Here is a 27,415-nt window from a genome sequence, read left to right as displayed (position 1 = left end):
CATTTTCTCTAAATTAACTTTCTCTAAATTAACTCAAATTGTCTTCTGTAACTTAAATATGATTCAGTGATGTTACTTTACAAACCCCCGAGTTCTGGGTGCGAAAGGGAGCCCTGTTACAACTCTGCAGTAACATGGATCCCTGAGTTCCAATGTATGGGGGAGTCCTCTGTTTTTTAATCCGCTTTCTCTAACAAGTGCTAAATCAGCTTTGGCAGATGAAAAACTTTCAGACTCTGTACGATGTCTTTTGAACAACAAATATTTTTGAAGCCTAGCTGATTGATTGCACCTGGTATTAGCATAGTGCCTGAGAATACCAGTAATGAACTAGGACCTGCTTGTATGAGATGCCATACAAACACAATGCAGATATTTTTGAGGAGAAAGAGCTTCCTTCACATTTACACCAAAGGACCCAACACTCCAGCTGTGTGCCTTCACTCAACTTTAGGAGATGTAATCTGATGTGATCTGAGCCAAAACAAACATTCAAAATCATTTCAACCCTGTTACAGAGCATGAAAACCAAAACATATCTGTCAGGGAGCAGGGACGAAGGCTGCAGGGCTGGGGATAGTAGGGAATCCTGCCTGCCAAAACACAGCCACCAGCAACTGCCATGGCAAGCATGGGATCAAGAAGAACTTGGATAATAGAATGATGTGATAATAGTGAGGGCATTCAAAGGTTATTTTCCTGACATTTTCTAATCAAAACAAAACAACACAACACACAATACTGTCCTTTTTCAAGCTATTTATTTGAAATGGGAGTTTTTATTGCAGTTCTGCTCTCCGCAGAACAAACATTTTTAATGGGAGAAAAATAAACAAACCCTGTTTTAATAACAAAACTTACCAGAATTCTGTTGACATCGAAGCAGTTCCACCATCTCTGCTAACAAATAATACAGATCAATCAAAAAAGTTTACAACAGAGCAAGGTGGGATAGTATACTGAGTAAAGAAACACAAAGAACCTCAAAAAAATTTTTACTTTCCAGAGATTTCCTGCAACATTAAGGGCTTCTTGTCTTTTACCTTACAACTCATTATAAGATATTTTCAGTGGAAAGCTGGTCGAGCTTGCAAAAGTCACTTTAAATATACTAGTTAAGACCTCTGGAAAAGGGAAAAAAATGGAAAGAAATCTCCTAGTGAAATTTTGGACCTTATTTGTGCAGCTTGAACTGATAACTGATACAGTATTTAGCCCTGTGAGTTCTGGTGTTGTCTGCTCTGATACAACTGTCTTTATAGCTCCACAAACAGCTGCACAAAGCCCATGGCCCCTGGCTTAAATCTCAGCCCACTCCATTGCTTTTCATTTCAGAAACATCTTTCATACTAGCTAGAGTCACAAGGCAAGGTTTGAAAAGGCAGGTTTTATTGCATAGGTATAGCTGAATGCCAACAATGCTGGAACCTATACCAGATTTTGATGGCAAATTTCTCTCAAGTACAAGTCATTAGACTTTGCTGTGCTTTCCCAGTTCTCTACTCGTGGCAGTTGGCTTTGATGCAGCATGGCCCACCTGGCCACAGGACTGGCACCACCTTGCAATCAGGGTAGCACAGCAAAATGCGGTGCACAAGTCTGCGCTAGTGCAATGTCCTCACGCCTGCCCTGCCAAGCAATCCTAGTCTGCTTTGCAGGAGGTTTTGGCAGCAGTTAAATAAAACGTGAAGCTGTGTCTACTTATTACTTCACAAAAATTAGGTAACTGGATGGGGAACTCCTGTTATTTATGGAGGCTGCTTTAATTCCTGGTTCTTTGGATTTCAGGCAATTAATCCCTGCTTTGATGACTGCATGCACAAAAAAGACCCATTATGAGACTGTAGAAGGAGAAGTAGAAATATAGTGGTGAAAACTGAAGTAGGCTCCAGCTGGAATAGCCAGCTGTCCTGGGCAGCAGCTGCCCGTTCCAGGACAAAATGAACATACTGGACAAGCCTGGCAGGTCTAATTAGATAAGAGGCTCCTGGATAATGGCAGTTTTGCCTGTGTAAGATCTGAAGGGCCTCACTGTCCTCTGAATTTGTGAGAGATTGGAAAACACCGTAAGGTACATTGATTAACATGAACACACTCCTCTTTCTCCAAACACAAATGAATTTTGCAAGCTGAGGTAGCTGTGTGTCAAATTTGTCAACAGATATGGTCTCCTGCACTGAGGCATGCATTCTTTATTTAGCATTGCTCACAACCAGGATTATCTCCCTTTAAAGATGATGTCATGTTTTCATCCTACATATTATCCCCCTACAGCTATATTTTTTGGCACGTAAAGCCATCCAAAGCTGGCATCCCATCCTCTGAATGGGCAAAATGCCACTGTAGCAGATGGGTGAGCAATGAAACTAGCACAAGTGACAAGTCAGACCGTATCATGGTAGCTTCCTTTCCAGGAACAAGGAAATGGCATTCAGTGGAGTTGTTCAGCACCTAAAATACAGGTATAATGGTATTATTAATTGAGTCTTGAGGTTAACGTTGAAGAATGCAAGTTATCAAACACAGGCTCAGAAAGTGAGAAAATGGTTTTTGTAGTTACTTTGGATGGGAGTTGCACAGAAGAAAATACTGAGTCAGTAAATTATTTTGCTAGTTCATTTTCTGAAGTAAAGAGTGTTTCCTGTGTCGCGGATGGAGTGAGACTGCACTCATAAGAGCAATAAGTTTATTGTGTATTTATTTATTGTATATAGTAAATGTGACAGTGGTTTAACAATATTTGATGGCAAAGTACACTTGATTATTTACTACATAGGGGACAGGATCAGACAAGACCATCAGGGAGACCCTCCTGTTGAGTCATGACATTCAGAGAGGACCCCCTTGCTTTCTAAACTCCTTCTCAGAGAAGAGTCTAGGTGTGGCTGGATCCAATCCTAGTCCCAGACTTGGTCAACAGTTTATGTCTAAAGGATTATGTATGCGCAATCAATCCTTTATATCACTTAGCTAAGATTTCAAAGTTTAGCATGCAATTAGTCACTTACTGAGGATCTGTTGTGGCAAGGAATCTCTCAGCCTCGAGGAGTAACCTTGAGAAGCGTCCCTACTCAAGGGGAGATCCTGGCGTGCAGCCCGCTGCCATGCAGGAGGGTTCAAAGGGCTCTTGGGCTGCTCGCTATTTATGGGGGTAAGATGATTAACTCATAGTCATATTTACATACTGACTGCATATGTTAGTTTCTTCCAAATTTGGCTTGAGTCAGACATTGACCAGCACTGTGGTTAGGTAGACACATTGCCATAAATTAGCCATTGGCTATTGTGTTGTTATCTGTCTCCCCCAAACCCACTTTGAGCTGGATCATGACTACTACAGGTGATTATCGCTTGAGCAGGATTATGGAAAACATCAGGTCGGGGGCGGGGGGGCAGGGGAGCAGGGAGAGCACACTGCCACAGCTTAAACACATTACTGAATGAATGAATTCTTGCTTAGCCTGAAATGCAGGAAAAACATATCCATGAAATAAACAATAAATGTGGAAAATTCTTTATAAATTTAACAGTATCGGTAGGTCTGATCTGGAATGGTTCTTAAGAACTCACTCAGTCAAACAAATGAGATTTGTTTGTTTGTTTGTTTTTTTAATAATCCTACAAGAATTAAAATTTCTAAATTAAAAAGTATTTCTCCATGTCTCTTTAAAAAGAAAGGAAGTGAGAAAACTACAATACAAGGTTCCAGAGCTTCTCTTTGCTTTCGGAAAAGTATCTCTACTTTGAAAGTTAGGAAAGTGTTATTCATGTTTCCCTTTTTTTAAAGAAACTGATTAGCATTATTGTTATATATTTTTATGCTATTAAGTTATATAAATATAGTTTAAGACATCTGTTATATCAAGTTTCAGGCATCTTAGCATTGCTGAATTGATTAGAAAGCACAGGATTGCTTGTAACAAGATTGCTTGCAACAAGTTGTAACAAGGTATCTTTTTTCTGAACTCAGACATGATACATGTTTTAAAAGAAGGAAACAAAAAAAAGTCTTAAGTATTACACTGGCTTCATTTTCTTTTATGCTAACAATAGTAAAAAATGAAGTATTAAGCAACCTTGGAAATAAACATATTTTATACACGATTTAAATTGAATGTCTACAGAATATCTCTATATTGTTGGTAAATAGGAGTTAGTATAGCAGACATCCCCAGTGTCATTGCATTTTATACGTGTGTCCTATTGTATAGTTGTTATTCTTATGAGGCATCAAAAAAAAAAAAAAAAAAAAGAATAAATACCTAGAATAGTGTCTGTTGTCCATGTGCTTAGGCACTGATGTATCTGCATCTACCACCAGGGAGGGATATATAAACATTGGACAACAGCTAGGGAATATTTTGTGTTGCCACCTTATTTCTGGCAAAATGAGACTTGTGAAGATGTCACTGATGAATGCTGTGATTTCTCTTTCCCTGCTCAGGAGAGGAGTCACTCACAATTTTTGTGGACAAACGGAAGCTGAGCAAGAGGTCAGAAGGAAGTGATCCCAGCACAAACAGCTCTGCAGTGAATCTGGAGACCCTGCACCAGCTCGCAGCCTCCTACTTCATTGACAGGGACAGCACACTGCGCAGACTCCACCACATCCAGATTGCCTCCACTGCCATAAAGGTAGGGGAAGTCCTCTAGGACCAACCTGCAGATGTGTTCCCAGATTCACTAGCTGCTTCTCAGGAGAAATGTGTTTTGATTAGCAAAAAAAGATTTCTTAGCAAAACAATAATTTTTGTTCTAAACGTTTTTACCTGAATCAAACCATTCAATTGATAATGAAGATTCTATCTTAGAAGAGGGTCTAGCACACTAAAGATATTACTCTGGATGACCAATACATAATTTGAATGATACAAAAGGCCATTATAGAAGTGTTTGGTCATTGAGACAATCTCCTTTACATGTGCGCTCAGCAACTGCATTTATAGGCAGACTTATATCTGTGTATGGGCGCATACAGTTCCCTCATACTTCTTTTTTTTCTTTCTTTTTCTTCTGTTTTTTTTTTTTTTTTCCAAACATAGTTATTGTACTCCTGCGACTGAAATGATTTTTTTTTTTTTTTTTAATATATATATTTTTTTTTACTGACCTTTGGAACAATTTAGAGCTCTTGGTTCTTCAGCTTTGTGGAGGCACATCTTATTTTCTCTTAGGAACTTATTTTAGTACAGTCTGTCTGTCAAAGCATCCTGCCTACTGACTGCTGTAGGTTACTCATAACACTGGAGGATGCTTGGCTAAGATCAGTGCCCTGGTAGGCATTATATAAAGCAACAACTGTTCTTTTGAGCAGCTCTCTAGCCTAATGTTGCTTATTTGAAATCACACAACCATAGAATCGCTAAGGTTGGAAAAGACCCTTAAGATCATTGAGTCCAACCGTTAACTTAACCCTGCCGAGTCCACCACTAAACCATGTCCTCGAGCACCACGTCTACCCATCTTTTAAATACCTCCAGGGACAGAGACTCAACCACTTCCCTGGGCAGCCTGTTCCAATGCCTGACTACCCTTTCGGTGAAGAAGTTTTTTCTAATATCCAACTTAAACTTTCCCTGGCACAGCTTGAGGCCGTTTCCTCTCATCCTATCGCTTGTTACTAGGGAGAAGAGACTGACCCCCACCTCGCTACAACCTCCTTTCAGGTAGTTGTAGAGAGCAATAAGGTCTCCCCTCAGCCTCCTCTTCTCCAGACTAAATAACCCCAGCTCCCTCAGCCGATCCTCATAAGACTTGTGCTCTAGACCCTTCACCAACTTCATTGGCCTTCTTTGGACACACGTCAGCATCGCAATGTCCTTCTTGTAGTGAGGGGCCCGAAAGTGAACACAGTACTTGAGGTGCAGCCTCACCAGTGCCAAGTACAAGGGGACAATCACCCTCCCTAGTCCTGCTGGCCACACTATTCTTGATACAAGCCAGGATGCCATTGGCCCTCTTGGCCACCTGAGCACACTGCTGGCTCATGTTCAGGTGGCTGTCAACCAACACCCCCAGGTCCTTTTCCGCCAGGCAGCTCTCCAGCCACTCCACCCCCAGCCTGTAACGTTGCATGGGGTTGTTGTGACCCAAGTGCAGGACCTGGCACTTGGCCTTGTTGAATCTCATACAGTTGGCCCCAGCCCAGCAATCCAGCCTGTCAAGGTCCCTCTGTACATCCTTCCTACCCTCCAGCAGATCAACACTTCCACCCAACTTGGTGTCATCTGCAAACTTACTGAGGGTGCACTCGATCCCCTCATCCAGATCATTGATAAAGATGTTGAACAGGACCGGCCCCAACACTGAGCCCTTGGGAACACCACTCGTGACCGGCCGCCAACTGGATTGGACTCCATTCACCACCAAATAAATAACCTCTCTCAGTTCATTTCCAGCACTGAAGAGTAAATAAAATCTTAACTTGCAGTTGAATATGCATTAATTATGAAGCTTTTAATGTAAGATGTGATTCAGAATCCATTCCGCTCATTGGATCTTTCCACTGGTAACTAAGATCTTCATTAAAGACCATCTGAAGCCAGCTGCAGTTTCCAACTACCTTAGCTGTTATTCAAGTAAATATAAATTTACTTCCTTGGGAGTGCCAGGGCTTTTACAGTGAGAAGGATACAACCAGAATTTGTGGTTCAGCAGCACATGTTCAGTTTGGCTGCTCGTATATGGAGGATATTCCTCCTGTCCCATCCATTGTGGGCTGATGGCATGGCAGCTATCCCCAGCTCAGAGCTGGTCATCTGCAGGTGCAGGATGGTATTTGGCTATTCAGGCAGTAGAGCTGAAAATGCAGCAGAACCAACACAGAGTTCGATCTCATCTGAGGGTTGCCCATTGGAGCACACAGTCTTGCTGCAGACCATCATACTACCCATCCCTCTGATCTGACTTATCTTCATAATCTTATTGTTTATTATGTAGATGTACAGAAATCTCTAAAACTAGGCTCCTTCCGTCAACCCACATGCAAAACTTTCCTTCTATGTTAAGATAGTTTATGGCTGAAACCAGTGGTAACTGAAGTGATAGAACATATAAATGTAGAGACAAAACAGTGTCTGAAAGAAATTTCTCCTTTCTCTTCACTGAATTTTTTGTAAAGCAAATTTGTGTCATAATGCAAAATTCAACCCTGCTTGCTAACAATTTATGTAATGAACCTTCTGCGTGTCCAAAGTTTTTTACAAACACTACAAAATGACTAAGTTTTCTCTCCACCCCCTCAGATAGATAAATACAAATGCAAGCTGTAGTCCATCAGCAAGTCTGATTTTGTTAATTGACTGCAGGGGTCTCTAGAAAATGGTTCTCAGATCAGATGCAACAGTGCTGATACATGAAACCCTCGCTTTTTAGCTTGGTTTCATTGAGACACGGGGAGCATTTGCATTACAAATTTCTATTGTCAAAACACTTAACTGAACAAAAACCCTGCTTCTGTTGAGAACTAGGAACACAGAAACAGCCAGGGAAGGTATTTTTTTGTTCTCTTCCCACACAGATTTTTGAGACACTGCTGTTTTTAAATTGGAAAACTCTCAAGTGAAGTTCCAGATCCATGGTGTAAATAGCATATTTCAAGATCATTTATTAAACATATATACTGACATCTGACTTAGACCACAGGCTTTCTGTAGAGCTACACAGACAGATCTCTGTGTTCCAGCAGATCAGCTTGAGGGCTGATTCGGGAGAAGTGACACCCTGGGGGACCTGAGGACCAGGGTGGCCATCAGCCAGCTCTGTGCCTTCCCCTCCTGGGCTGCCCCAGGGAGGAGAGTGAACCTAGTGCTTTTTAAACAAGCAAGCTACTGGGTAGCTTTTTAAGTCACAGCACCTTCTTTGTCTGGCTCACTCACCACAGCTTTGCTCAAAGCCTTCCTCTGCATGAGAGATGGAACTGAGGATTTCCAAAGGGAGTCCAAAAAAAGCTCTTTCAGTTTACCATAACTCCCTTCTGACCAGCATCAAAGAAATCCAATATAAAGGTATTTGAACAGGTTTAGAAATCCCTGAAATTCTGAATTTGTATTAGAAGTTTTCCAAGTGCTACAAAATCATTTTTTGATTGCTGACTAGTTAAAAAAAAAAAAAAAAAAAAAAAAATCATGTTCAGGATCTATTTAGTATTTGATACTATCATTTTTTATTCATTCTCAGATAGCAATTCTGTGTCTTAAAACATAATTTGCATGTACATATAACTTCAATTCATTGAAAAGAAAAAACAGGAAAAGATAGTTTATCATTTGAATAGTTTGTTTTCCCTTCCTTTTTTGTCAGTCAATTTTATTTACATTTTGGATGGCTTTTTATTATGCAGTATATTAGATTCTACCGTACTAGCAGAGTTGTTTATATTTTAGGAAGAGAGAACTAAGAATATTAATAATGTTTCATATAACTCATACACTTACTAGGGAGAACTTAGCTATCCTTTTGGGAATGCGTATCTGAATAAAACAAAAAAATATACTGTTCGGAACAGGCAAGACTTGAAGCACAAATCAAAAGACATGATATTTACAGATAAATCATAGCACTTCAGTGCACAAATGAGCTCTGCCACAAAGGTGTTCCTCGAGTTTTGGACTTCGAAATGAACAGGAGTCCTTTGTTAATATTTGCTTGTTGGCTTCTTTGTTTGTTTGTTTTTCACATTTCCTGTGACTATGGGCAATCTTCAACAGCAGCAGTAGTTAGAAACAACTTTGCACAACTGTTTGCACAACCATGTATTTGCTATTTGTAGTGTTCTGAGATGGCTATCTTGATGGTTGTGACACCCCTAAAAAGATTATTTTAGAAGAGAGATTAAAAATACACTTTCCTTCCTTCAAAAACACAAACAAAAAACCAAAGCCAACATTTTTCATTCCTTTTAGCTCCAAAATCGGTATAAGCCTCCCTTTTCAGGTTAGACTAGATCACTCCTCACACCTCTTTTTTCTATAGTTGTACCTGCAAAAAATGCATGTATTCTCTTAAAAAGCACAAAGATAATACTTATAAACAACATTATGTGTCTCCTAAACAAGTTACTATATTAATTCTGTGCCCTTTCTTGTGATTTTTCTTTTCTCCTGACTTATCTGTCTTTTAGGCTGTCTGGTTTGGAGCATGAGAAATTTTCTTTTTGGATGCATTGTAAATTGGTAACACATCAATAAGGTTTAATAATCATTTAGCAACAAAAATGTAATAATAACATTATGGGAAGAAATATTCTCTCATCTACAGGAACATGAAACAGCAAGAAAAAACCTAAGCATGCAGTAGTAGAGGGGGTCTTGAAGCTACCTTAAAAGCACCACTGAGAATGGATTTATCTAGGACAGGAAAGAGGATGAGCATTTAACAGAGCTATAGCAGTGCTTGATATGCTAGGATAGCAATGAGCAACTCACCCATTCACAAACTAGGGCTGTGTCTAGGTTTGGCCATTCAGTTCCTAATGTTTCCAGATTCTTCCTCTACTGCTTCCTTAATAGATTAAGGTCTAAGGTCTTTACAGATGGGACATGGAGAGGGATCCATTAAGTCTCTTGAGTTACAGAGCCAAATCAACAATAGATCAAATATTAAATGAGAATGATCAAGCTCAATCAGTCTTCTGGAAAAAAATATATCACCAGCAATAAATATCTGTTTTCCCAAATTCTAAGAATTTGTCTTTGGAAAGTGACACGTAATGAAATATTTTTCTCCCTTATGTAATTAGAACAGTTAATACTTGAGCAATTATTATATTCTTTATTCAAATTCATTGAGATATGTGATAGCTGATTTTTTTTCATACAGATCTTGATACATTATTTTGTGGGACTGATGCAGGAAGATAATATTTTGATAAGTTTTATAATTAAGCTTTTCTATCAAAATACTAAGTTATGTCACAGAGAAAGGAAAGCATTAAGAAGGAGGAAGTGAGATTTAACATTAAAGTCTTCATGTTTAATTCTTATTTATCTATCTGGTGAAAAACAATACCATTCAGAGCAAAATCTGTTAATGTGCAGCACGAGGAAAGCAATGGAAGAGATGTATTTGATGAGCCAAGTTTGGTAATGAAATTTTTTTGTAATCAAGTTTGTTAGCTGTGATGTAATTATCCTTAAAAATAACATGAGCACAACTGATTGAGGCTTCGCATTAATCACATAGACAATATATTGTTTATTCCACATTAAAAAAGGTAAAATCACTACATCACAACATTTTCCAACTGGAAATCAAATGTCTGTGGGAGCTACCCAGAGCTTATACCAATATTTAACCTAGTTAAAAGTCCCTGATACACAGATTCTTTCAATATTATTTTAATGCATGCATTTTAGTGTAAGTGGTTAGGCTCGTATGCTAAATCAACAGTTTGCAGCCTCAAGGGCCTCATTGGAAACTCACCAAGTGCCTGAGGGCTGCATCTAACTTACATATACATTTACATGAATGTACATCCTGTTGTGTTTGAAATATTACAGATCCAACATTACTTCCTTTGCATATTCATTTTAGAAGATTTTTCCCACAAAAATTTCTCTTCAGATGCAGTGATGGCTCTTAGGTCTCCCTATTAACATCCCTATTAGGGTGGTGGGGTATGCTCTCCTCTTGTTTAATAAAATCCTTTACAGTTGGGGAAGCAGAATACAAATAAAGTCAGTACATGTTTTCCTTTCTTTTGCTGTGTGGTATCTTTAATGAGCAATATTCTCAGCTCTTCCAACTCAGTGTTGTTCTTGCTTCTGTACAGCCAAGGTAATTTACACCTATTGAAGGTCTAACCATAGCTTCCCAGGGGAAGGTGAAATGACCTGAGACCTAGGACTATGCAATGACCCTAATCCATATGTCTGACTTCTTTCCTTTGCTGATTGTTGGGTGGTGTAAAAAAGACATGAAGGTCACTAGTTACTGTAGCATCTACTGTGATTCTGGCAACGTGTCCTTTCATTGCCCAGTGGCAGAATGACCTTCATGTACTACACTGAGATCATGCATCCGTACTCCTAACAACTAATTAGGAGACCTTTTCAATGGTGGGTAGATGGGAAAGGGCTGTTGTCCCGATCCAATGTCGGGAGAGGTTTCGATACGATCCCAAGGACGAGATTAAGACGCAAACGAGGTCAAATGCCGTACAACCTTTTACTTTTATTGGAGGGGAGAAGAGAACGGAGGGAGGAGGGAGGGCAAGGGAGGAGAGGAAAAGAATAGGGGAGAGAGAGTTAGAAAGAGAAGGAGTTTGTCACCACCACTTCGAGTCCGGTGATCTTCTGCAGGGTCTTCGGTGGCCTCGGGTTCCGGCGGGGATCGGAGCGGTGGGGGGGGGGGTGTGAGCCTGGAGGGTGCAGGAACAGATGGAGTGGTCTCGCGCGCGCCGCTGCCGCCCCCGCCGAGGGGCACGTGCGCTCCTTATATAGGGGCTCCCACGCATGCGCAGATCACGAGTGTGTACGTGCAGTTCGCCACGGCCGTGCTGCCCCCGCCTCTGCTCTTTTCGCGCCTTTTTGTCCCCGCCTCAGCTCTTTTCGCGCCTTTAGTCCCTGCGCAGGCGCACGAGGTTGTTTTTTTCTCAAGGCTGTGGAGAAGATGGTCTTCTCGAAGCGCTGCGCTGGATGGCGCTACAGCAGCAATGTCGAGACAAAACCGCATTTGGTACCGGTTCTCTACAGCTGTGCACAGCACATCCAGATTTCATTCTGCTTTCTAAATCTAATGCATCTGGGAGACAGCAGTATAGTCCTGCTCAAAAATGCCCCTGATTCCTGTTTGCTAGAAGCTGTAATTCCACCGCTGTCACTAATGAACTTCTGCACTAAGTCCAAACAATTGTGCAGAACAGATAAGAAATACATTGGTCTCATGGTAAATTAAATATTATTGAATACTCTCACTGCATTCTGCAAAAGGTTAAACACAGTTATGTTAGGCAAGTATAACATTGCTGGTTAATAAAGAGAGGCTGTTACAGTAGTTGTCTTTTGGAGGGTATCTTCTTCCATTCCAGAATACATTTTCTTTCAAGGAAGCTGGGGCAGGTGTAGGTGTTCTCTTAGGGTCCAAATAGCTGTGGGACAGCCACAGTGCAATAAAAGAACAGGAGGCAACAGAAGAACAGATGAATAAATTGAATTTTCCACCAGATATTTACAGCCAGATTATAGCCCATTTATTCCATCTGAGTGAGAAAGAATAAACATCCTTGAGAATGTCCCTCTAATTTCAATTAAATTTTGTTGTGCAATTTGTTTTTTTCTTTCCCCAAAACACTTTTTTTGGTATGAGAGATTTAAGCACTTTTGTTGTCTCTGAAAACTTTAGATTACAAAGAGTTTATAAGAACAGGGCTCTGTTGTGATTGTAACTATAGCTGATCATCTATAACTAACCCATGAATGACTCATGGTGGGCTGTTAGAGTGGAAACTTAAATGTAATGAAAATAGTTTCTCACTCAAAACTCAGAATGAAATCCAGGCCATTTTTTTTTTTGTTTCTTTGTTTTGTCCGAAAAAGCTTCTTTACTTAATTTTTTTTCTTTCATACTTCATACTTATATGTGTTTTTTCTGTAGATTCAAGTAATTGATGCAATCAAAAGTAGAAATGCTGAAATACTATAAAGCCTTGCACTTTTGTCAGATTTCTGGGAAATTCTAAATGTAGATAGTTTTCACAGTTTCATATAAACTGCCAAATTTTTGAAGCTTTTGAAATCCAGATCTTGAACGCTTCTTGCCCTCACTTTCCCCAGTCAGTTTGTGGACAGGATTTAAGACTATGTAGCTGAGAAACCTTGTAAATGACCAAAAATTGGAAAGCTCAAAAAAATTGTGCCCAGCAAGAGTTTTAAGTTGTAAAATCACAGCTAGAAACATTGGGCCAGAAATACCGGTAATATCAGGTATTTGTTGACTCCATTGAAGAAATTAAATGGCAAATGTAAGTTTAATTAAACAAACCTAAGAAACTAAAAGCCAGAAATGATTGTCCCTTTTCAAAATTTTGTGGCTTCCCCATTGTGTAGGTATGGTGATGTTACTTAAGCATGTCAAGGAAAAGCCACAGCACAGATTTTCAAGGACAAGTATTTTTCAACTCCATTATGAAATCCCAAATTCTCCACTATCTTGGGAAGTCAGATTGCCTTCATACAAGACCAAAGCTTGAAATTTTCAAAGGGGGAGTTAAAAATGAAGATTTTCAGGATATACATAGAAATTGTGCTCCCAAATCTTGATGTGGTGAACTCCCATGAAATTTTTGTGAGAATTAAATACTTTTGCAGTTTACCTTGAAAAACTCACTCGTTATTAAAAGCTTCACAAAATCAGCTCACTATTTATATGACTAGGTGTGGATTTTTAAATTTAAATTTGTGTCATTATCTAATCTTACCAGAAGAACTGGGACCTGCAGTTAGGCATGTATCTTCTGTTACATTTTGGGCATCACCTAGCTCCTAAGGGTCTTTCAGTAACCTAAATTTAATTGTGGATTTCGATAGGCACGTTTAGACAGCTGGAATCAAAATGCTGACACTCGGCTCTTTGAGCACAGAGGCCATGTGCTAGTACATGGTGCTAACATCAATAAAATGTGAGACACAGGACACGACCTGAAAGCTGTACCACAGTGCTGTGCCCAGACAAATACATGTCAACAGGGTTTATTTGCTCAGAAGTAGCCCTGGACTTCCACAGCTATATCCCTTCTTTTTCTGAAGCTAGACCAATCTCAGGTAGCTAAGATGTCTCTATACCACGTTCTACTGCACAGCACAGGATTTGTGTTTGTCTCATTATAAAATTGAAATACATGAGGCTTTATGCATTTATGTCTGGGACCTGTTGGAGACCTTTGGATCAAATTCACCATAGGTATAATGACATCTTGTAACCGTTACCTAATTCTAAGAATATACTAAGTGCAAAGATTAGGGATTTAGTTCCATCTCTTATTCAAGAATTTAATGTGATAATATTAAAAGTGACCTTAATTCATTTGGATAGTCGAGTTTTAATTAAATTGAAACTCCAGGGCTGTTTTCTCTAACAGGTAAGGTAGAGGTCAGCTCTTCAGCTGGTGTAAAACATCACAGTTCCTTTGAGAATCTGGCCCTCACTATTTCAGAGAGTGAGAGAAAAAGGGAAAACAAAGGACCAGCAAGTTAATGCAATAACATGTTTTACTAAACACTCTCAGAATGCATACTCAGCAACATAATTGACACAATATATCACAGCAGCTGCAGCATGACAATCATAAAAGGATGTGTTTTAGCAGCCTCTAATACAGACTACGCTGTCTCATTACATTTTCAGCAATGTGCATAGAGCAGTAATGGGTGAAAGAAGTTATAACATCGCCAGCTAGTTGGTAACACAGCGTGAAATGCTTTCAAAGCAACAAAATAGCACATAATAGAGATGCTAGTATATGCATTTTGGAAAGACTTTAGATAACTATTCTTCACTTTAAAAAAAAAAAAAAACAACAACAACACGAAACAACAACAAAAAAGGATAGACCATATGACACGATAGGTCATAACAAATTGAAGGACTTTGTTATATCAGTTATGTAGTTTAGTCAAGAGAGAAGGGTAAAAAAGCCTCCAAGAAAATAAAGACTGCCAAACCCTAAGCAGGTTATATACATATGTAAACAAATGACTTTGACAGCACTCACAGAACACTTGCCATCACAGTTGTCAAATCCTGTAAAGAATTCATACTACAGTTCCTTAAATTTTTCATATTCTTTTTTTTTTTTTTCCCTCAGAAAATGAAACTAAAGTAAATAAAACCAGAAAACAGAGAAGGTATACTACACTTTCTATAGTACTGAGTGATTACTATAGTGTTTTCAGATCTTTAACATCTGAAAGGTTGCTAGTTTCATCACTATTCTACAGACTTTATTGCTGAATCAAGTATCCAAAATAAAGTGTTTCTAATTTTGCATGGTGAGATTCTGACCTTATACAATGAATAAACTCCATTGAATTCAAAGAAGTTTCTTCACATGCATATTAATATCATTGAGATCAAGGTTTTCTCCATTCAACCTTAACCATCATCTTCTTAATTTATCAAATTATTATTCATTATCTCTCTCTAGATTACCCAAATTAACCCTCGCATTCCCAAGGAATAGTTAATACATTTCATGGTCTTTGGGGTATCTGCAGTATTCTTCCTTTGATTTTTGTTAAAAGTAAAATAAAAATTAAAAAAAAAAAAAATCATAAAAGAACTATAGTGTCACAGTTATACTAGTTCATAATATTCCAAAAATTATAATAATCCCAGTAAATAGAGGATACCGGTATACAGCCTCCTACCTAGTATGTAGATTTATAAGGAAACATAATTGTATCTTCTCCAGGAGTACCTACAGCCTTGAAAATGAAAAAACATTCCATGTTTTTCCTTCAACTTTTCATGAAGTCCTTAATGAGTAAAAATAAGTGATGATAAAATGTTACTGATAATAGAGAAAATGTTTTGAAGGGGACCATTACAATATGTTTTCTGTCATATTTTAGTCCATTTAAGTAAACTTACTCCAGTTCTCTGTTTGAAATATAACATTCACAGCAATACTGAGCCACGCATATCATTGTAAGAAATAAATACCCTATGTTCCTTTAAGCACAGCAATTTATATATTTGGTTAAAGCATAATGATAAAATGTGTGGGTCTGCTTTTCTTTTTTTTTTTTTTTTTTTTTTTTTTTTTGTTAGGATATGCAAGAGGACAGAGCATTATGATTTTAACCTATGTTTGAAAATTTTCATTTGGTCATAAAGACCAGTCTATTAAAAATAATCTGGCAGAAAGGAGTTGGTATGTTGCACAAACAGAAGGGTAAAGTATCATACTGTTTTTTCTTGAGGTAAAAGACAAAGGCATTTCACTTGTTAAACTCCACAGCATCAGGAGGTTACAATGCTAAAAAGGCAATAAGTTAGTTAAGAAAATGGAATCAAGTTTATCAACAACTTTGGTGTTGGTTTACACTAGGCAGAATCTGTCCTTCCTTGATGAAAATAAAGCAAGCTGTCAAGTCTATAGTGTATAATATAAAGAGTTATATACTACTATCACAGTATAATAGCTTAGAAAGAATTGTGCACTACATACAAGCTAAATGTTCCAATAAGTAAAAAGGCATGAAAAAATATACAGCGACATATATGAACTTCATGCAAACATTTACATGTGTAAGACCTGTGACTCTAAAAGCAACTTGCGTCAAAGTTCCAACCATATCATGAAAGGAGCTGGATGCTTAGATATCTCTAGAAACTTTCTAAATTACATGGTAGTCTACACGGAAACAAATCAAACCTGCAGGCAGTAGAGTTCCTTACAATTCTGAGCCGAACAAAGTCTCCACTTCCATGGGACTCCACAGTACTGATAATAAGCGGTACTCTCTTTTCATTTGTTTCCTCCTTTTTCTTCTGAACTTCCCTCTTTCCCTAGATTCTCATGCTCATAGGAACTCTAGCTCTCTCTTATTCTATTTTTTGGTTAAAGAAATGCACTTGCCTTTATGATACATCGTTCTTTACCCTAGGTGTTGTCTCATGTATGTCAGGTCCAGAAAGAAATGAATAAAATAAGCCCTGGGACAAGATTCTATATTCTAAACATTTTTTTTTGCAAAAATTATATCAATTTAAGATCCATAATAGGACATATCCATGTATGGCCTAATGAGAAGGTCTTGATATTTGATAGATCTTTTTATTCCCACAAATCAGGATGATTTGAATGATTTTCCAGCTAGGCACAGCAGTCTGTCTGGATAACTTTGCCCCTGGAGCCTAATTCTAAGATCAGTCTTCTGTACATTAAAAATTCTCTTTTGGTCTAGTTCATGAAGTAAGAATATTGAGAATCACTCAGTTATTAGCCAAAACTTTCCAAAGAGCAGTTTGTTCATTCATTTATCTTTATAGATGGTGAACAAGTTAAGGTCTAACAGCAGAATTTGATGAAACATGTCCAATGCCATGTGCCAGAGGTATTTTCACCTGTCAAAAACATAGAAACCCCCATGGTGCAAATCCACAATGTTCCACTAAATTCAGTGTTGATTTACACTGGGGAGGATCTGGTCTTTCTTGATGAAAATATAGGATCTTGGTATGTCTATAGGAATTTTCCATCCAGCTGTAATTCCTACCTCTCAAGATGGCTTTTTTGTTTGATTTCTTTGTGTTTCAACTTTGTAATGGTCTTTGTTACTGTAAATTTATAGAAATACTTGAGTACCATTTGATATGTTAGCAGCTATGACAGAGAGATACTCTTTCTTTTCCTCTCTATCACTTTTTGTGTGTTCATTAAAACTTTAAGGGATATAATGAAAACATATTTTGGTACCTACACCTTCCCAGTTCTCATTCACTACAGCCAGTTTCTACAATCACCAGACTTTTGAGTGTTTGACATTAAAAGTTTCTATATTTAAGGCTGGGTATAATCAAAACCATCCCAGTCCTTATGCTACAGGGTCCTTCACTTGTTTTGTGCATATTTGACAGGAGTTAAGTGTAGAAGAAATGGTCTTTTTCCCATTTATTTTGACAGACTCAATCTGAAAGATCAGACTGTATACAGAACACAACTACCAACTCTCATTTCCAATGAATTCTGACTGAAATGAGAAACCTGATTCAGTCCTCCTTTCTGATCTATAACAGAAAGGCAATAGAATAAAATCTGGAATACAACTAGTCTCAGAGGGAATAAAAAGGGAAATTTATTCTGTTTTGGTAAAAGTGTTAGGAGCTTATGGTTTATTTTTAACCAAACACTTTTCTTTCATATGGTTCTTCACTTGCAGATTTGGTTCTTTCCTCTTGCCTTGCCTTTCCCAATCATTTTTTTAAATCTAGAATAGTGCTCATCATCACAGTGGCAAGTTTTCCGTAAAAATTACTACTTGAAGAGTAATTTTTAATTATATACATATAATTAATTATTAAAATAATTGTTTGGTTCATAGTAGAGAGTTCTAGGTAGAACTGTGTGAATTTCTGTATCTTAATCAAATAAACCCTCAGATTTGGTGTATTTACCCTCACCTCGGGCTTGCAGCAAATTGACCTAATATAGAAAGCTAATATCCCAAATAAACTGCTTCCTTTCCCAGTCACTCTTCCCTGGTGCTTCCTCAACTAATTCTATCTGAAACCAGCCTGTAAACATAGATGGTTCTGCATTCTAGAATAGCAGCTGGAATAGAAATAGGGAGACTCTAGGAGACTTTTTCTTGCTATGAGTAATTTCCATATGAAGATTAAGCATGGTAAATGAGGACCAATTTTATTCTTTTCTGACCACTCAGATTTAAACTGTTGTAGACAAGCCCTGAAGGGTTTCCTTAACATTCAGCACTACAGTGAATTCAGAAGTAGTCTGGATGACAGTGAGCCAAAACGCTACTAAGATTTCCCACATCTTGGGAGGATCTCACAAGTCAAGTCCTCAAACCTGCTTGAATGATATAAAAGCCATGGCTCACTCATCAAAGTAAGAACCAGCACTTTTGAGTCTTGCAATGAGTTCCTGAGTGCTTACATTAGCTTTGATTATAAGCATTGTTCCTTTAACTCACATAAATGATTTAGAAAACATCAGCAAACATATATGCTTCAGAATAGATTCAACACTAAGTCCTTTGTGGTTTACTATTCTTTAGCTAATTTGGTATTTGCTCTTGATTGGAGATTCAAGTGCAATTGCAGATGAATATTTGAACATGCTTTTTCCTATCACATAATATTTAACAAGCAACATACACATTTAGTTTAAGAAGTAAGTGCTAAAGATTTGATTTCTGAATCCTAAATCTGTTATAATTTATACAATGAACAAGTTTGTCAATCCTATTGGCCTACTTTGAGTAAGAATCTTATAATCTGTAGCCATGCACTATGTATGATGTACATATCTACTGCAGCAAAGTTTGGAATCAGATTCTGGTCTCAGATGTTGTTTCCATGTCTTTTCATAAGTTTGTGGGATTTAAAGGCAGAACATTTGCTTTCACCACAGATGAAACTACACGATAGTAATGGAACAGAATAATGAATCAAAGTTATAGAGCGATATACCTAAACTAGTCATCTAACACTGAGGAGACATCCATATGAAATGAGGTTTAGAGCTTCAGTACAAAGTTGCTTTTCTTTTCTAAAACAAATTTAGCCAAGTGTTTCCCTTTAGTTTGAAGACCTGATATGATTATCATATCAGGGACTTAATGATTAAATTATAGATCAATTGTAATTGTTAACTCTGTAAGCAGGCCTTCAAATATTCAGGAAAATATGTAAAACCCAGTAGCATAAAAATAAGACTTTTGCAAAATTATAAATTGAGATTTGGCAGTACCAGTGAGACAGAAGGGGCAAATGTGTTACAATCGTTTACCAGAGGGAATAGATGGGCAGGACGTAATGAGGATACAATCTAAAAATAAATCCCTAAAAACATATATGTGACCCAGGCAGAGAGCAAGCCAGCAGACATGCACATTGTGGACAGTAATGTGATTTCTTTCAAGAGATTAGAATGACAACCCCATAAGGGGTAGTTTGGCTGGGGTATGGTAAAATAAAGTGGACATGCAAAATGTCCTGCTGCAGTTGTCACAGTAAATGAGGTGAAGAGTGTTAGGAACTGTGGTGCTATGGACAGCAAAAATAAATCAAGAGTTTACATACATTCCAGGGGAGGAAATATAAGACCTGGAAATAGCTTAAATTATTAAATTTTTAGAGATATTACCAAAGAGAATATTGCAACTAAGTTTTAGAATTGCACAGAACTATATAATCATAGGTAGGATCTCCATGGAAAATCTGTTTCTTAATTAATCTGCCCTCATCACTTTGATTTTTGAGCTTAAAGACTTTAAATCCTTTTTATATTCTTTTTAGGTCCTAATGTTAGCTTTAACACTTATTTTTTCTTTAGCACAAGTTACTCTTATTTTTTCTCTTAAAGTATAATATATATAAAATTTTTAAAACTGACCACATTAAAGGTAAAATTCTTCCAAATTATCCAAAGATAATTTTTATATTGACCTAGACTTTCTTTTTCATGTTTTTTCACAAAGAAAAAGAACATTTTAACATTTTATTCTGATTCAGGAAGCACTATATTTTTTTATTCACGCTTTCCCAACCTAAGAAAATTATTTTCCACTCAACTGCAGTATTATTATGACAAAAAATATCTGTGAGTCTTATAAATAGCCAAATCATGCTGTCTTCTTGAAACTAATGGGGATACGATGAAAAATCCCATTAACATCAGCATTCCATACTGGAACTGAGCCATGAAGATATAAATCCTAATAATCTTGGGAAGTCCTTGCATGGGATTTTGTAGTTGTGCTAAATGTAGGTAGATGGTCTCCCTTTACAGTATCTGCCCCAAGATTCCTTTGGAGTTTTTTGTGCTTTATATAGTAATGGAGTTGTTTGGAAAATGATGGAGGAATTGGGCTTTACTTCAGTAAGCTTCTTTGCTTTTGCTTTCTGCAGATGCCTTGAGATTTTTATGAACATGAAATATTATTTTAATTTGTATCTTGCTGTCCCCTTTGTTTCTAATTTTATCTTTTAAACAAAATATACAGATTTCATTTATTGTTTGTTGCTCAGCTGTCTCTTTAGGCAAAAAAAGTTGTGAAAAAATATTAGTATTCATTTAAGTAAGATGTGGGCAAGCAGAAGTATCTAAATGTAAACTGAAACAAAATACTCAGCTTTTATTACATTTTTGCTAAGTCTATTACTTCTCCATAAGAGAACTTCACTTTCATCTATTTTTCAAAATTGATTAAAAGAGATATCTTTTTCTTTCTGAGAGAATGCCTGTCCTTATTGTCTGTATAAGGCTGATGTACCCTTGATTTCTGAAAGTGCAGGAAATAAAGGCTCTGGTACTGCTGCCCTGACTGGTTTGCTAACAAACAGCCTCATTTCCTGCAAACTTCCCTGTTGCTTTGCATAAGGATGCATGGGAACATGGCATCTGACATGCAGTGGATTTAAAATGTCCTTGAAAAGGGAAAATTGTGGCTCCAATGCCAGAACTGTCAATGCTGCCAGTGATTTCAGCTGGGGTAAATCCTCACTTTCATTTTCCATAGCCTCAGGAGTGTTGCACAGTCTGCAGAGTCGGCATTACAGAACAGCATAAGGAGTAACGATTTTCCCCTCCCTTCCTGACCCCTATCTCAAGTATCTTTAGAAGTTAGTTCGACCTATATATGTTTCCTGCTAGCTGAGAGCTGAGGCATTCCTGACAGTCTTGGTTTCTTGTCTCATTTTCCTGTAGCACAGCATAGATTAAAAGACTTGTTTCCATGTTCTTGTGTATTCTCCTGGAATTTACAGATAATAAATTGCTCTCTGAGATAGTGGGGAATAGACTTGAACAGACAGGTGATTGCTCCCTATCAGATGAACCTAAACAGCCCTAAAAAATCATAATATTTTTAAAGAATATAACATAGAGCAGAATTCAAATAATCTGAGTTCATTTCCAATTCCTAGAACTTTCTCATTTCCAAGGTATTTTATGCTTTATGTGGGGATAATACATTTCAAGTTCATTGTTGTTGTAATGTAGTAGTCTAGTTCACAGTAAATTCCTGAGAATGTAGAAACAAAGGAGACGGAATGAAGGGGTCACGCTGATCTCTTGAGAAGCTTTATTGCTGCATTCAGTGAAATTGAAACTCATTTCCTTGCCCAAAAACTTGCAAGAATTCCTTATTCAACTTCTAATGAAGTCAATGGAAACTTTGCAATTTATTTCATTTTTGGAAAGATCAAGTTTACTGTTTCTGTTCCATCTTAGAACAGCAGATGATAGAAAAATATGATGGGAGCGATTCCAAGTCTCCTGAGTTAGCAGGCTCTTCAAATTAAAAAGTCAGTCCTATGCTAGCAATACTGTTGCTAGAAAATGTGTTGAAAATGTTACATGCCTATAAGGCATTGCTTTAGAATGCTGGCAATTAAAAAAAAAAAATTAAAACATTAATCCAACCACTAACATTGTGGGTGTTGTTGGTTTGTCTATACCTTCTTCAGAAATGTTCATCTAGCTGGTAGCAGGACAAGTGTCAGTGCCTGGAACATTCAGGAGATTTGATTTATTTTAATTACACACTAATTAGTGGGAGTCTTTTAATATGCTTAATGACACAAGTAGGACAGCAGATCAGCAACTATTGTGTGGTAAAGTGCTGAAAGAAAGATGCTTTTGTGAAAAACTGTAAGCCTGGGGGGAGGGGGAAGAAATGAAAGTTGGCAGGAGAACCGCTTCTAAATAGAAAGTACATTTAGTTCCTATTCATTTGATCAACTTTTTTTAGGTGAAATGAGCACTGAATGCAGAATGTACACGGTTGAAAATGTGTGGGAACATGGGCTGGAAGACAAGTCCTGAAAGTGAGGTTGATAGGAGAGTCATAGAGGAGAATCCTAAAGACTTCAGGTTTCCCCTCCCTCCATACTTTTGCCCATTCTGTCTGCATCAATCATTCAGAAGAGACCTTCTTCCATTAATAGTCATGTATATATGATGAGTTTGTTCTAAATCATTATTTTAATGTTTAAAATATTGAAGATGTTTAGAGATACATGAATGCAGCTGCCTATTTTGAAGTGACTAGCATTGTCTCATTCTCATAAAATCATAGAATCATAGAATACCAGGTTGGAAGGGACCTCGAGGATCATCTGGTCCAACCTTTCTAGCACAATCTAGATGAGATGGCCCAGCACCATGTCCAGCTGAGTATTAAACGAGTTCAACATAGCGGAGTCAACCACTTCCCTGGGGAGATCATTCCAATGATTGACTGTTCTCATTGTGAAAAATTTACCTCTCGTGTCCAATCGGAATCTCCCTGGGAGTAACTTGTACCCATTACCCCTTGTCCTCACCATGTGACTCCTTGTAAAAAGGGAGTCTCCATCTTGTTCGTAGCTCCCCTTTAAGTACTGGTACATGGTGATGAGATCACCTCTAAGCCTCCTTTTCTCAAGGCTGAGCAAACCCAGCTGTCTCAGCCTATCCTCATACAGCAGGCTTCCCAGACCCTTGATCATCTTGGTGGCCCTTCTCTGGACCCCCTCCAGCCTGTCCGCATCTTTTTTGTATAACAGGGACCAGAACTGTACACAGTATTCCAGGTGTGGCCTGACAAGTGCTGAGTAGAGTGGGATAATGACTTCTTTATCTCTGCTGGTGATGCCCTTTCTGATGCAACCCAGCATCCTATTTGCCTCCTTGGCTGCAGCAGCATACTGTTCACTCATGTTGAGCTTCCTGTCCACCAGAACCCCCAGGTCCCTTTCCACGGAGCTGCTCTCTAGCCAGGTGGATCCCAGTCTGAGCTGCACTCCTGGATTATGGTTTCCCAGGTGCAAGGCCTTACACTTGTCTTTTTGTTAAACTTCATAAGGTTCTTGTTAGCCCACTCTTCCAGCCTATCCAGAACTTCCTGCAGGGTGGCTCACCCTTCCAGAGTGTCTACTTCCCCACTCAGTTTGGTGTCATCTGCAAACTTCATCAGGCTACACTTGATCCCGTTATCCAGATCATTTATGAAGATATTGAATAACGTTGGGCCCGATATCAATCCCTGGGGGACCCCACTTGTGACAGGTTGCCAGTTTGCAAAAGAGCTATTTGCCACCACCCTTTGGGTGCAGCCTGTTAGCCAATTCCTCACCACCACACAGACCGCTTGTCCAGGCCATAACACATCAGTTTCTCCAGGAGGAGGCCACAGGGAACCGTATCAAAGGCCTTGGAGAAGTCCAAGTAGACAACATCCACCACTCGCCCCATGTCAACCGAGCAGGTCACTTTATCATAGAAGGCCACCAGATTTGTCAGGCACGATCTGCCTTTTGTGAAGCTGTGTTGGCTTTTCCCAATCACGTGCTTCATTTGACTCGTGATGACCCCCAGGAGGATCCGTTCCATGACTTTCCTGGGGATTGAAGTAAGACTGATGGGCCTATAATTACCCGGATCCTCCCTTGAGCCCTTCTTGTAGATAAGGGTAACATTCGCCTTCCTCCAGTCCTCTGGGACATCCCCCGATCTCCTTGACTTCTCGAAGATTATGGAGAGTGGCCCCACAATGACACCAGCCAGCTCTCTCAACACCCTTGGGTGGATGGTGTCAGGGCCCATCGATTTGTAGGGGTCAAGCTCCTGTAATAATTCACATACTAGCTCCTTCTTCACTGATGGTGGGTCTATGTTTGGATCCTCCTGGATTTTTGTTCCCAACGCCTGGGATCCAACAGTGTTGGTAAAGACAGAGGTGAAGAAAGTATGGAGAACCTCTGCCTTTTCAGCATTGTTGGTGACTGATTCACCTCTACTGTTTAACAGTGGGCCTATGTTTTCCTTCTGTTTCTGCTTGCAACTTACATACGGGAAGAACCCTTTCTTGTTATTTTTGACATCTCTGGCCAGTTCTCCATTGTGTTGGCTTAGTTATCTTCCTTAGAAGCCAAATATACATTTTTAAAGAGTCTTGCTGAAGAGGATAGTCCTTTATTCAAGACAGCACACTACCTCTGCATGGGCATGTAGTTAGGAATATTAGCTATGCACATTTAAAAGGATGCACCAGGAAAAAAATCTCTGCGGAAATATATTTCCCTTTTATTAGGAAAGCCTTCTATAGGCTTAATTATCATGGACAAAAAAACCCACACTCTTTCCCAGGGAAATACTACCCACTGATATCACAAGAATTCAGCCTTGCTTAAGTGCTAGGAGGTATGTTCTCAGTGCACTTATAATCAGGTCGTTATCACCATGGTTATGAGATTTAACTGACTGAAAACTGTAGGCATTTGTCTCATTAATGCCAAATGTTATAGTTTATTTCTGGGAACTGAAAACCCTGCTGCCCAGGGAAACCTGTTCTGTGATAATCTTTGAAAACAAGGCACTTGAGAATAGCCTGCTTGGTTCATGTCAGATGGTTTCACACATATTTTGTTACTGGTTCTTAGAGGGTTTTAGTTATTAAATAACTTTGTTCTGTGGTATTTTGCTTTGTGAGTTAGTGTTCTTTACAGACTGCAGGCCTAGTTCTTACAAAACAAGTATGTGGTTATGATGCTCTTTGCTCATATGCAGTCACTTCTGGACTATGCTAACATCTTAGCATACTCTTTGCATTTACATTTTACCTTTCCCTCTCCTGTTTTTGGTTTATCTTTTATTGTACACTTTCAGACAAAACACTTTTCAGCTGTGAACTTGGGACTGAATATAGTCGCACTTCTCTGCTTGGACGATGATTAAAGAAGTGCCATTGCCTTTCCAATTTTGTTTCTGTTGTTCCTGAAACAGAAAATGTAAAACCATCAGTGATTTCAGTAACACTTGGATCAAACAAGAATCAATACATTTGGATCTTTTTTTTTTTCCCCTCTGTAGTCTGCCTTGTTACCAAAATGAGTTACCCAAAAATTAAATCCTTGCATTTGATCAGAAAATTTGACAGAAATTTGAGGCTTTCATTTATCAACTACTCAAATTTTTCTTCTGATTTACAGTCTTTGTTGAGTAGGATTTGTACAGAGTATAGAAAAGTATATGTAATTACATTGCTTTGACCTCTGACTAGAACTGTCATTCATGGAAAGTTGGAGTTTTTTTACCTGCTTTAGTCTGTCTTTGTTGTATATTGGGACTATACATTTTGATTTTCTTCTTGTAATGTATTTTGTATGCAGAAGCTAAGAGTACCAGAGCAAAGGAGTTGACAGAGTAAGGCTAGGATACTTGGAAAAGTAAAAGAATGAATAATACAAATACATAGATCTGAGTGAAAACATAATGTTTGGAAAAGGTCCTTATTTATTGCTCTCTATATAGAGTATTTTTTCTTATTGTTATTATTAGAAAAATATTTTATTGCTTTCCTATTACAATCATGAGTGTCTGCAAGTCATCTCAAAATCTAACCATGCTAAGTTTTTTTCCTATATATAGTTTTCTTTTGAATCCCTGGATTTATATAACCAGTCTCTAAAAAAGAAGTCAAAAAAGCCATTTAATTATGATTTTTCCCCATTCTGCCTCTTGGCACACCTAAATACACCAAGTGCTATCACTCCCATAATCAAAACAGTGGTAGTCTCTACCTATGTCTTACATAATCCAAATGAAGAATGAAGATGCATGAACAAAAAGGGACACAATAATCAGAAACCTACTTACTGACCTTCCTTATTTTGTGATTGCAGGAGGCATAAGAATAGCAAGAATGAATAGGAATTGTAAAATTGGCTTTATAGTTTCTACATTTCATTTGACTTTATGAAGCTGCGTTGCCTTGTACACAAATGGTTGAAAATAATAATAATATACAAAACAAAACAACACTAAAATAAATGGATCTTTAAATAAAGAATTGCATAGATAAATGCTGAGAGTAATCTTTCAGAACTAGGATACAACTCATAAAAACATTCACCCCTCTTTTATTGCCTTCTGGCTATCCGATTTAATGTAGGTGTCTGTCTTTGTAGGTGTTCATCTTTGTTATTGTATAAATAGATGAGGATTCTGTATATGGGCTGGGGGTACTAGACAAAAATGAGATTTTAGAATGGAATTTTGCGTCACTTATTGGGAGAAGGTGAGGGCTGAAGGATCACAGGTAAATCAAAATTGTCCAGCCATGTCCAAGCCAAATCTTATGCCCATGCAAGAGTCTGCTGATTCAAGATTAAGAAAAAAACACAGTAAATCTGGCCCTGGCATAGATATTAACGACTGCCAAATGTGTGCGGGGAAGAGACATCCTGACTCTGTGTCATTTCATTGCTCAGCTGACACTCTGCTAACAGGTTTGGCTGAAGCCACTTCTGTGTGTCCTCTCCACGGGTTGCTGGCACTGCAAAGGGTCTCCTTCTCCACTCTCAGTAACACAGGTTCAAAGTGATGGAAAGGTGCCAAGAGCTTCAAATAGCCTAAAATTTTCTATTTACTTTGCAAAAGTCCAAGAGATCTTGGAAAATGTGGAATCTCGGTGATTTCAAGAATAGCATGATCCTTCTGCAGCTACCCATGCACGCCAGTGGTAGTATAGACTGCAAGAGAGCCAGGCAATCCTAAGCAACATGAACATTCATGGATTATTTTAGCAAACCTTCATATTCCTTTCAAAACAAATTGTTAAAATAGCAAGTTTCATTCTGTTCATAAGAATTAATGTTAGTTGTCTCTTTGCATGTCAGTCAGCAGCTCAGTGGAGGTGTGTATTTTGGAAATTAGCTCCTTGATGCCATAATTTAGCCTTATTCT

The 27,415-nt window shown here is 38.2% G+C and overlaps 1 protein-coding gene across 2 annotated transcripts in view; it reads left to right on the top strand.

Moving 5' to 3' along the window:
- Positions 1-27,415, top strand: part of BRINP3 (BMP/retinoic acid inducible neural specific 3) — a gene marked incomplete at both ends in the record, with an annotated part of 205,626 nt that overhangs the window by 113,167 nt on the left and 65,044 nt on the right. For both annotated transcript variants that reach the window (XM_082314485.1, XM_082314486.1), the window contains one exon: positions 4,445-4,635. In XM_082314485.1, the coding sequence (XP_082170611.1) occupies positions 4,445-4,635 (191 nt within the window). The remainder of the gene's footprint in view (positions 1-4,444; positions 4,636-27,415) is intronic.

The sequence above is a fragment of the Platalea leucorodia genome, assembly GCF_965183815.1.
Source record: "Platalea leucorodia genome assembly, chromosome: 5".
Lineage (NCBI taxonomy): Eukaryota > Metazoa > Chordata > Aves > Pelecaniformes > Threskiornithidae > Platalea > Platalea leucorodia.
This window is presented reverse-complemented; position numbering and strand designations above follow the sequence as displayed.